This window comes from Bos indicus x Bos taurus, chromosome 26 (genome assembly GCF_003369695.1).
Source record: "Bos indicus x Bos taurus breed Angus x Brahman F1 hybrid chromosome 26, Bos_hybrid_MaternalHap_v2.0, whole genome shotgun sequence".
In the NCBI taxonomy this organism is placed as follows: Eukaryota; Metazoa; Chordata; class Mammalia; order Artiodactyla; family Bovidae; genus Bos; species Bos indicus x Bos taurus.
The window spans coordinates 50638323-50650489 of record NC_040101.1 but is presented as its reverse complement, the minus strand read 5'-3'; the positions used below and the strand labels follow the sequence as shown (position 1 = coordinate 50650489).

At 33.9% G+C, this 12167-nt stretch overlaps 1 protein-coding gene across 2 annotated transcripts in view; it reads right to left on the bottom strand.

Annotated features, from left to right (window-relative positions):
* Positions 1 to 968: 968 nt before the first annotated feature.
* Positions 969 to 12167, bottom strand: part of UBE2D1 (ubiquitin conjugating enzyme E2 D1) — a 37822-nt gene continuing 26623 nt past the window's right edge. The window contains exons 2-7 of one of the 2 annotated variants that reach the window (XM_027528556.1): positions 11981 to 12044; positions 11856 to 11887; positions 9762 to 9839; positions 8247 to 8352; positions 3833 to 3926; positions 969 to 3114 (exon numbers count right to left, since the gene is read on the bottom strand). In XM_027528556.1, the coding sequence (XP_027384357.1) occupies positions 3069 to 3114; positions 3833 to 3926; positions 8247 to 8352; positions 9762 to 9839; positions 11856 to 11887; positions 11981 to 12044 (420 nt within the window). In that variant the 3' untranslated portion in view covers positions 969 to 3068. The remainder of the gene's footprint in view (positions 3115 to 3832; positions 3927 to 8246; positions 8353 to 9761; positions 9840 to 11855; positions 11888 to 11980; positions 12045 to 12167) is intronic. The other variant, XM_027528557.1, reaches the window with a different exon arrangement.

The window sequence follows — 12167 nt, the reverse complement described above, 5'->3', positions numbered from 1 at the left end:
TAGTGAAATCAAATGAATCTCTACCTGCTATCTTGTCTGTACAACACAACTGTCAGAGCAGTCAGAGAAGTACTATAAAAAAATGAGAACTGTCACAAATAATCGGCATCACATTTTAGGGCCATTAAACTGCAATTAAACTTCTGCTTTAAGAAAAATTTTTGGAAGTCATAGTTAACAGTTGATAGAGTGATGGAAATAAACTTTTAAAATCTGGATTTGTCATTATTTTATTATATTAATAGTCACTTCAACAGCTTCACCAAGAATGTCTCTTAATCCAAGGAGAAAATAAATTTCCCTAATCTTCCCACATTAAAAATACACAACTGTGACAGAGCAGGATTCTGTAAAACATCAATGACTGAATCATGTACAAAGCAGGTCATTGTGATAAAACAATAAAGGAAATGAAACACTACATATGGTCATGTTTTTATCATTTTTTAAAAAGTTACTCTTTTGAATACTAACTCAGCACAAGTTACGCTTGTGCAGTTTGTTTCTCACCTAACCCATTTTGATTCTTTTGAAATTGACTAAGTAACTTTAAAAATTCCCCTAACAGAATTCATGGAGGGGTAGCAAAAATGAATAATCATATATGGTTCACACAGGCATGTGTAAAGCTTGTTCAGGAATCGTATGCTTTTGAGATAGTTGGGGGATAAGGGTTAGGTTATCCTGCATAGCCTGATAAATATACAATAAATCATGGATTTATTGTATATGGCAGTTGTCAGTGTCCAGAATCCAATTTCAATACGGTTTCTAACTGTCTCAAAGCACTGAGGACCTTAAAAGGTGGGATTCAAAAGACTACCCATTTTCCTCATTCCCAAGAGGTCCTTAAATTAATGGCTAATCTATGGAAGAAGGTCCTTGTCTTCAGATTTAGTTAGGTACTAATGTACTCTTTTTTAGAATTAAACACATCAATAAACCCAAAATAGTGATCTGACTGATCATTATGCTGCTTCTGACTTTTAATTAATGACGAGAATCTGTACTCACTCAAGAGAGTGGCTGTACATTTCATATGTAAGCAAAGGCAAACAAGAGTTAGGCAAGCTTCAAAACTTTAATACAGAAAAAAAGACACTTCCAAAAATAAATGTCACACAAATAAAAGGTTTTTAAAAAGTGAAAGATATTCATGGAACAAAACCCTTTATTATCAAAATATACTAAATACTTAAATCTAATGATGTTGAGGGTTCAAATTCTGGGCCAGTGTAGCTTATAATAACATAGTAAAGTAGTGTTTTTCATGATAAGGCTGTTTTAAGACATCACTTAATATAGTTACTTTTTAAACGTATATTTTCTTAAACATCCATTTCAAAATTCATTTATTTATTTTACATTCATTTGTAAAACACATTTTCTAACACTGGGTTATTTTGTGCTTAATAATAATGAACCATGGTAAAATACTTCAGTGATTTAAAATCTTTGCTAATGACTATACCCATTACAGATTTTTTGGATACTTATACAGCTACTGCAATAATCAGAAGACCTACAATTCTTCTTAAAAATGACACTCAAGTTTGGTAAACATGCTAATAATTAGAGATGTATTTTTTTCTAAGTTAGATCATCAGGATTTTCTAGTTTGTTTTTTTTTTTAATCTGCAAAGATAATCTGCTCATTTAAGCCACTTTAAACTGACAAATTATAAAACAGAGGAAAGGTGTCATTTTAGAATTTTCTTTATAATTTCTATGGTTAAAACATGGATGTCCTCTTTCAAACTGTGATAGCACTAAAATTCTGTTTTTGAAATTCTAGATTTTAAAATGTTAAGAAATACAACGCTAGTTACATCTAGAGGGGTATTTTAATGAATTAACCTAATTACTCTTTAAGTCTATAAAGACTTTTTCTTCAATGTGGGTGACACTGCCTTATATTCATCTCAGTACTCTAGAAAATAATTCATTTTATATGTGATCCAAGACAAACTCCGACATATTCTAAATTCTATTCTATAACAACTAATGTATATCATCCTTTAGATTGACAATTTAGTAGACAGATACAAATCTAAAGCAAAGTTTATATAATTAATGGTGCTTAAGTTGGACACAACTGAGAGACTAAGCACGCACTCAATACCAAGTACAACAGACTTCATCCTTACAATTTGGAATTAATTTTCATGCAAAATTTTATATAGAGTATTGATCCTTACTTGTAGATAAGGCAAATTTTTATCTTTCAAAGTAATCAAGACAAATAGTAGAAAAAGCATTTTATTTAAATGGAAAAAGCTACATTAAGATCTGTAAAAGGTGTCAATATAATATTGCCTATACAGAAAAAAATTCAGATGTGAATAGCAACAAATAAAAGTTATACAGCTTTCTACTTAGCAGTGCAATTAATTCACATTGTAATAAAGTTAAGTCAAGTATAACAAAATCAAAACGTTTTACCATAATCAGTATACTGAGAATTACAGTGTAAAGATCATTTCAGGTTTAAGAAATCTGCAATCAATCTACAGAATACCCCAAGACAAGGGAGACAGTTAATTCATTTCATTATCAGATGTTGGGTTTTTTCAATACTGTTCACAGGAAAAAAGTAACAAGTTGACATACATGTAAATAGAATATATTTAGTCTATACAGTAAAAAAATACAAATTATAAAGTGAGCTAACAAAGAATGAAATCTGAATACAGATTTATAAAACTGACAACATCTTAGATAACACATACAGTATTTTTCATGTAAAAACATCTAGTTTCAGCAAAAAATAATTTGGTTGCTTTTCAGATGCATTGTAGATCTTGTAAGCTGAAAACGCAGACGTCCACGTATCTTAAAAACCATAATAAATGTCTTTCTCAATGCATACAAAATGATAAATGCTCTCATCACAGTCTCAAGAATATTTTTGGAAGTTTGTTTTGTCTTGCTTCAGAAATACATTTAAAATGGGTAAAAATCAGGATTTCATGGTACAATGAAACAGTAAACAGTGCTCAATTTACTGCTAATGTTGAAAAAAACCTAGATTTTACAGTACTCTGGTATATATGAAATTTTTTTTGATTTTACATTGCATATTTCTGAGTCCATTCTCTTGCGTGTCTGTTGTATCTGTAGATATACAAAAGGGATACAGTAAAAACATACAAATTAAATGTTTTAGAAGATCTGTCTATGTAAAACTGTCTAACTTTTTACATTTAATCACAATAATCATACATATACCAATTATTGGGTCAATGTGACTTTGGTTCATACATAAATAAAACAGAAAACATAAGGGATTTCTTAAACTAATAGATCTCTTTACAACCTATATGAAAATGTACCTAAGTTATAAATAACAAAATAAAGAAGTCAATTTCTAATACAAATCCATAAAAGCCAACCCTGAATGGCCATTATCTGTAAAATGCGTATGAATCAATGGTACCAGCAAGATGTAGGTCAGTTTAGGGGTAGTTAGGGATAACTTCTCTTCCTGGAGAAAGTAAGGAATATGATATTCCGTAGTTTTCAATTACCAACTTCTTAAGTTTTAGATTTACTACTTAGAATTATATATAGCTTGACAGTTACTATCAAAAAACATGCATATTATGCAAAGGCAAAATAAGTACTATTAAACAGTAAAGGATGAAACAATAAGTGGGAAGGGGTGAGATTTTTTGTAAAAAGAGTAACAGTTTTAAAAGAAAGATTTACTCCTTTGGAAAGATAAACAAGAAAAATACTAAGCGTAACTAAATGTACTTAAATACACTGATAATACTTATGTTTTGGCAGACTACATAGAAATGCATAGAAACCAATGTAAGCAAACACTTACTTTTCTTTGTCTGATTTATAGATTTGAGCAATATCTGGTACTAAGGGATCATCTGGATTAGGGTCACAAAGCAGAGAACATATGGACAATAAAACTAGATTTAAAAGAGAACACCATATTAGGTAATGAGTTTTCTACTTTATACAAAAGTACATATGTAAAAATAATTTTAATGAATACACAATAAACTTACAAAGAAAAAAAGCAAAATGAACACATTAAATTACATTTGAGATTAAAACATACAGACTCCAAATACACAGCTGGAAAATATTAGTATAGCATCCTAACCTCAGATGTTTCTTAGAGATACTTTTTTACTTTAACAAGAAAACTGTCCACTTTTTATTCTATTTTAATGCAAAAAATCTGTGTTCTAATCAATTCAAGGTAAAACAATCAAATTATAGGTAATAGTTCAAACTATTTTGGGAGACTGAGCCCATGCACTTTTTATTTGAGCTTAGAGCTAAAGAGGGAAGATTTGTAAATTATTTTCAATGAAATTTTTTATTACATGTACAGTATTTGTATCAAATGCATTTAAAAATAATATGCACAGCTATCATTACATAACTTGTATATTTTACAATGTAAATTAAAATTGAAAAAATATAGTAGTTGTTTCTTGCCATGTTGAATCCAAATACTAATGCAAATAGCTATATTTTAAAAAGCAAAAACAAACCAACAAAAAAACTAAGTGTCTGAAAAAGAAGGGATCAAGGACTCTGGTTCCTCATTGTCTGCTTCCATGCCACCACTTCCAAGGGGATACATGGAGTCTTTGGAACAATCTTCCATCTTCACCTTCCTCTACTATGTTCATTTATCTTTTTCTACTGTTACACATCCAAAGGTGAATTTATAAGGCAGAGGTGATCCTTAAATGACCTGGAAAGGGGGCGATAAGGGCTAAGAAAAACTAACATTTCATTCCTCTTTTATCTTCCGTCTACCCAAAGAAAATTTAAGTCTGTATATTAAACAAACAGGGTAAATTATCTGGGCTCATGTCTCCAGAAAGTTTCCAAACTTAACTCATGATAAAAAGTGAAATAAAACATTTAAAATATTAAAAAGTGAAAAATGAACACATATAAAGAAAATACACGCTACTTTATAAACTAAGCAAGAAGGAGGTTCCTCATCTCCTCCCTCCTGCTACCAAGAGCCCTGTACCCTGATTTCACTATTATGCATACAAAACAAATGTTTTAAGGGAAAAGGTAAATATAGTTAATGTTCATTTGAGGCCACAGGATTGGAAAAGGTAAGTTTTCATTCCAATCCCAAAGAAAGGCAATGCCAAAGAATGCTTAAACTACCACACAATTGCACTCATCTCACACGCTAGTAAAGTAATGCTCAAAATTCTCCAAGCCGGGCTTCAGTAATATGTGAACCGTGAACTTCCAGATGCTCAAGCTGGATTTTGAAAAGGCAGAAGAACCACAGATAAATTGCCAACATCCACTGGATCATCAAAAAAGCAAGAGAGTTCCAGAAAAACATCTATTTCTCTTTATGGACTATGCCAAAGCTTTTGATTGTGTGGATCACAATAAACTGGAAAATTCTGAAAGAGATGGGAATACCAGACCACTTGACCTGCCTCTTGAGAAATCTATATGCAGGGCAGGAAGCAACAGTTAGAATTGGACATGGAACAACAGACTGGTTCCAAATAGGAAAAGGAGTACATCAAGGCTGTATATTGTCACCCTGCTTATTTAACTTATACGCAGAGAACATCATGAGAAACGCTGGGCTGGATGAAACACAAGCTGGAATCAAGATTATGGGAGAAATATCAATAACCTCAGATATGCAGATGACACCACCCATATGGCAGAAAGTGAAGAGGAACTAAAAAGCCTCTTGATGCAAGTGAAAGAGGAGAATGAAAAAGTTGGCTTAAAGCTCAACATTCAGAAAACGAAGATCATGGCATCTGGTCCCATCACTTCATGGCAAACAGATGGGAAACAGTGGCTGACTATTTTTGGGGGCTCCAAAATCACTGCAGTTGGTCACTGCAGCTATGAAATTAAAAGACGCTTACTCCTTGGAAGAAAAGTTATGACCAACCTAGACAGCATGTTAAAAAGCAGAGACATTATTTTGTCAACAAAGGTCCGTCTAGTCAAGGTTATGGTTTTTCCAGTAGTCATCTATGGCAGTTGGACTATAAAGAAAGCTGAGCGCAGAATTGATGCTTTTGAATTGTGGTGTTGGAGAAGACTCTTGAGAGTCCCTTGGACTGCAGGGAGATCCAACCAGTCCATCCTAAAGGAGATCAGTCCTGAGTGTTCACTGGAAGGACTGATGTTGAAGCTGAAACTCCAATACTTTGGCCACCTGATGCAAAGAGCTGACTCACTGGAAAAGACACTAATGCTGGGAAAGACTGAAGGCAGGAGGAGAAGGGGACGACAGAGGATGAGATGGTTGGACGGCATCACCAACTCAATGGACATGAGTTTGGGTAAACTCCGGGAGTTGGTGATGGACAGGGAGGCCTGGCATGCTGCAGTCCATGGGGTCGCAAAGAGTCAGACATGACTGAGCGACTGAACTGAACTGAGTGCTTTACTATGTGCTAGTTGCATAGTGACCATATGTAGTAATACTATTATAATTTCTTATTTGACATATGAGGAAACTAAGGTTACGTGAAACTGTTCTTAAAGGACAGCTCCTAAGCTAACTAATGAGAATCGACTGTACAGCACAGGGAATTCTACTCAATGCTCTACGGTGACCTAAATGAGAAGGCAATCCAAAAAATAGGGGATACATATATATGTAAAGTTGATTCACTTTGCTGTACAGCAGAAACTAACACAATATTGTAAAGCAAATATACTCCAACAATTTTTTTTTAAGTTTCTAGAAGTCGACAAAATGAATTGTTTTTTATAAAAAGCTACCAATATCAGAAGGTAAGTATTTAACACCTGACAGTCTGCACTTTCTCTTGTAATTATTTAGCTGCATAGTTCAGTCAGTTCAGTCGCACAGTTGTGTCCAACCCTTTGCCACTCCATGGACTGCAGCACACCAGGCTTCTCTGTCCTTTGCCAACTCCTGGAGCTTGCTCAAACTCACGTCCATTGAGTCGGTGATGCCATCCAACCATCTGATCCTCTGTCATCCCCTTCTCCTCCTGCATAAGCTAACTGAATTTCATTTTGTGATACTATTCCAGGAAAGTTTATTAATCTGAATAACTTTATGACAGTTATCTTTCCTATATCTAGTATGTAACAGTTATGTGAAAGATTTTTTTAAAAACACTAGCATCTACACAAACATTTTATAGGGACATTTTAGGTCAGAAAAAATGCCATTCATAAATAACTAACTCATCTGAAGGGCTGTTACTTGTCTAATACTTGAAATAATCATGGCTGTAGACACTGCTTCCTATAAAGCTTATCAATTTTTACACAAGTTATGTAATCAGGTAGCATTTATTTAAATTTTTTTTAATGATCATCAATTCTTCCTCTAAATTCTTCAAGAGAAATAGTTTCCTTAAATTTTATAAAAAGGGAAAACTACCAAGTTACTTTGAGGGGCAGATGTTTCTATATCAAAATAGTAACTCAGGCTCTCTTCTGTTAGAGACAAGACAAGAGGGTGGCAAAGCAAACAGCGTTAGTGAATGAAACAAACAGCTTCAGATGCCCTATATACACATCTCAAAGAATAATGCTATATAACTGTGAAAGTTGAGAATCTGTATGGAGTATTTATCAGTCCTTACAATGATGCTATTGATTGCCTAAAGTTTAGACTAACATGCTATACGTACTGCATTATTCTAAAGTGTAAATATGTCTTTCTTTTTTTTTGGCCATACCATGAGACTTGTTCCCAGATCAGAGATTGAACCTGGGGCCCTTGGCAGTGAAAGTCTAGAGTCCTACCCATTGGACTGCAAGCAAATTCCTGTCTTTTTAAATCATTTATTTTATCTGCCTAGTTTGCCATTACTTCTTAGATGAAGTAAAAGAGAGGTAAAGCTTTATTATGTCAATAAATAATTCCATTTAATGAACCGGACAACTGGTCCTAAAATCTTATTTTTACTTCTGTGTGTGCATCTCTTTCTGTGTCCCTGTCTGTTTTTAAAGATAAAGCCCAAACTAAAGGAATGAAATGTCAACAGGCTTATCCCCAAATTTCTAGTTCTACCGTTTTAAATTTCTCTCATTTCATCATTTAGATCAGCCCATCAACACCCCTAAGCATAAGTAATACAAAAGCTATGAAAGGAAAGCAAAAGCAAAGCAGAAGAAAACAGTCGATTGGTTTTTTGTTTCAAACTTTGGTCCCTAAGACCTTTTTGCTATATTTTTTCTGTCTCACTGTTATTAACTGTTTTAAGTCTGATAAATGAAATTACCTTTTGACACAGTCAGAGCTGGTGACCATTGTGACCTCAGGATATCAAGACAAATACTTCCATTACTGTTTATGTTTGGATGGTAAATTTTTGTTGTGAAAGCAATCTAAACATAAAACAAAAAAAATTGTTGATAATCCATGAACTATGAAAGCAAACAGAACCAATTTGCTCTAAGGTAAAATGTCCTCAATTTCATATGACCTTAGAGGAGAAATGTATTCAACACAAACTAGATGAGCATCTACTTTATCCGAGTGTAGCTTTAGCTACTGATAATATGAAAGCAAATAAATTCAGTTTCCTGTTCTTCCTAACACCAAGCAATTGAGAAGTATTTTAGAAATTGTAATAAATAAGTCTGTAATAGCTGGTATGACTAGTTGAGTAGCACCTGAGATAATTAACCATGGCTTTCATCACCCCTCAAAGCGACCCTTTCCTTAATTTAATGATCAATTGACACCTGAGTCTAGAAATAGAATGCTGACCCTATTCTGGAGGAAAGTTAAGGGGCCCCAGCTTATTACCTGTGCTAAGAAAGCTACCAAGAATTCCAATCTTTCACAAGAATTGTTGTATCATTTCATATATAATCAGATGTTTTTAAAAATCTAAGGTAATTATCTCATGAGTGACAGAATTTGTTAATGATTCGCTCCCTCACTGACACCCCATCATTTGTTGGTTTCCTTTTTAGAGCTAAGCTAAATTTAATAAGAATGTGTTTTAACCTTTCCTATTTTTGTGCTTAGTTGCTCAGTTGTGTCCAATTCTTTGTGACCCTATGAACTGCAGCTCTTCAGGCTTCTTTGTCTCTGGGGATTCTCTAGGCAAAAATACTTGAGTGGGTTCCCATGCCCTCCTCTAGGGGATCTTCCCAACCCAGGGATCAAACCCAGGTCTCCTACACTGCAGGTGGATTCTTTACCACAGAGCCACCAGGGAAGCCCAAGAATACTGGAGTGGGTAACCTATCCATTCTCCAGGGGAACTTCCCAGCCCAGGAAGCAAACCGGGGTCTCTTGTATTGCAGGCAGATTCTTTACCAGCTTAGCTAGCTACCGAAGCCCTTAATCTTTCCTATACTAAATATAATAAAAGGACTGTATCTTATTTATTATATTTTGTATTCCCCAGTGCAACAGAATATGGTAGGTGCTCAATAAATGTTGGTTGAATACTTAAAAATTGAGAAAGAAGGATCAGCCTTGGAAAGAAAATCCCCGGAATGGAAAAGTCTAATTCTTGACCATAAACACTTCCAAACTACACATATGTAAGGAGGAAGGTAAGATAGGTTAGGGAAGCTAATTTCTAACCTAACAGATACTGCTTTTTGTTTACAGACATAGTAAAATATTTGATGAGGAAACATATTTTAGATTCAGTGGCTTTATGTAAAAGTTTGGACACGCCAACCCACCCACAGTCTTTTGACATCATGAAAACATCTCTGGATAGAAAGTAAATTCCCTGACATAGGGGTGACATCAATGATAAAAATAAAAATACCTTTGGTGGTTTAAAAGGATAGTCTGTCGGAAAATGTACAGTGAGAAAGAAGACTCCACCTTGATATGCGCTATCAGGCTGAAATTACAAAATAATTACATCAGTGTCTGACTGCTGTATTTATTAGTAATCCAAGATGATTCCCTCCAAATATAATGGTTTGAAAAAAAAAATGCCATCCTTTTGTCTTAAGTTCAAATCATTTACCTTGAAAACAGGTTTCTCTTTGTAGGCATGAAGGAGGATTTTCCAGCAATCATGCCAAAATCATAGTTTAAAACAAAACAAAAATAGGACACACACAGTAGAGTGGTATGACTTGACCAAATAAACCTGTTTGTGAGTACCGGTTGTTAAAGATAAGTATACACACAAGACTTTGTGAGAAAAGAATGATGATTCGCAGCAGTAATCAATATCAAAGAAAAGGGTTGAGGCTAGTATATTTCTTCTTAATTATAAAACCTAGGTTTTCATGCTCCTTCCCTTAAAGGGGCAAGAATAGAGATAAATTGAAATGACCGATTTATGAAAAGAAAAGGCTAAGTGACACTATTACATAATTTAAACCTCAAATCTTCACTTAGTAACAGTTTACAAAATAATGTGGAAAATGCGAAAAAGCCACTAATGAAACTAGAGAAATTCAGTTTCATAGAATTATCAAATTAGGAATCAACTTTATAAGAGGAATTTAAATTTCGCCATATGCCTTTATAGCAATTAGGAAATACTTATGTTACAAGCAAGAAAAAAAAAAAGGATGATTTAAAAAAGGAGGAAAGGGGAAAAAAGTAGCAAAAATACCTTTAAATTCTATTTTAATTCATTTATTTTAATTAAATGTATCATGTTATACTCTGTCAACATGTTGGTAAGAACAGAAGGCTATCATTACTTCCTACTTAAGTTTCTACATAGATATTAGAGGACCATACTGTATAATTATTCTTACTATATACATTGTTTAATTCTAGTTTAGCAAAAATTATAAGGAATGTAGAAAATATAAGTTAATTACAATCAACAGATATGATCTTCTTACTCAATTATACTATACAGTGGCATATTTACATTACTAAAATAAAGGGGGGTATGAGTAACATAAATTGCTACATGTGATTCACCTGCGAAATATTTGTGGAGGGCTATAATTCGTAAGAGTGAGAGGTGATGTTTTGAAAGTTCTTGGTAAGCAATGAAAAAAGATTCCTATCAAAGTAGTTAAATAAACATGATGCACTTCACCCTTTAAAAAAAGAACTTAATGTAACAATTTAGTGATTTTAAACATTTGCCCAGGACCCTTGCTCTGAAAATTCAGTAACTGGTGTATGTTTTAAAAGCTTAGCATGAGGCAATGATTAAAAACTCTATGGCTTCCTGGATAAAGCTCTTTCAAAGGAGGGAGGACAGAATGATGCTCATGGAAACATGTTACTAACATACTCTTGTCTAGAAGCAGACCTGAGGTGTCAGTGCCCATTCTCATACAATCAGATTTTTGCCCACAAAAAGAAAAGTCACAACTGCTTCTCAGGTGTAGAAAGAAATAAGCTTAACAAAGGCAATGAGTATAATGAGAAGCCAGTTACAGAACAGCAGGTGATTTTGAATTCAGGACAATGCAACAAGAGGCAAGCTCATGAGATGCCAACAGAGCCACTGCAAAATTGTATCTGATCTCTCACACAGTGATGAAACACTGCAGTGAAACTTACTGCTTGTTACTTGTAGGAATTCCATTATTGGGTTAATTAGACTTATATCTAACCTACTAAAACGTTGAGAGTAACTACGCTTAGTTCCAAACAACTTTCTGTATTTAAAGAAAGATAAAGCAAACACGAAGCCTGGTTGCAAACTATGCATAATGATCAGGGATTTGGTAAAGCACTGTAAATGTGTTCCAAGCAAGTATTTGCCACCAGAGCACTAGAAAATCATCATAAATCCTTTACTCATATTTTGCTTTCTGAGTGACTCAGAGTACAAGAAAATTCAACCCTAGCCACAAACATCTGATCAAAGATGAAATGGTAAGAATGAAGGATGGTTGAAGGGATTAATTTCACATATATGAATCATACTTACAGGCCCCATAATAGTTGCTTGCCAGTGGAACACTGAAACAAACAAAGGAGTTTTGGAGTCATTAATAAGAGTTCAAACCTGTACTATTAATGGTACCAAAATCCTAGCAAGAGAGTCAAGCTTACAGTCATCTCCCACAGGTCCAGCCGAACAGTGAGCAGGTGGGTCACGTTGTAGATCACTTAACTCCTGAAGCAAAGCAAAAATAGTTCAGAGTAATTCTTTTCCAGTGAAACAAGTGCAATAATCCATGAAGACACAAACAATTCATTTAAATATCATTTTAGGCAGTTCTATTCAAAATATGGACAC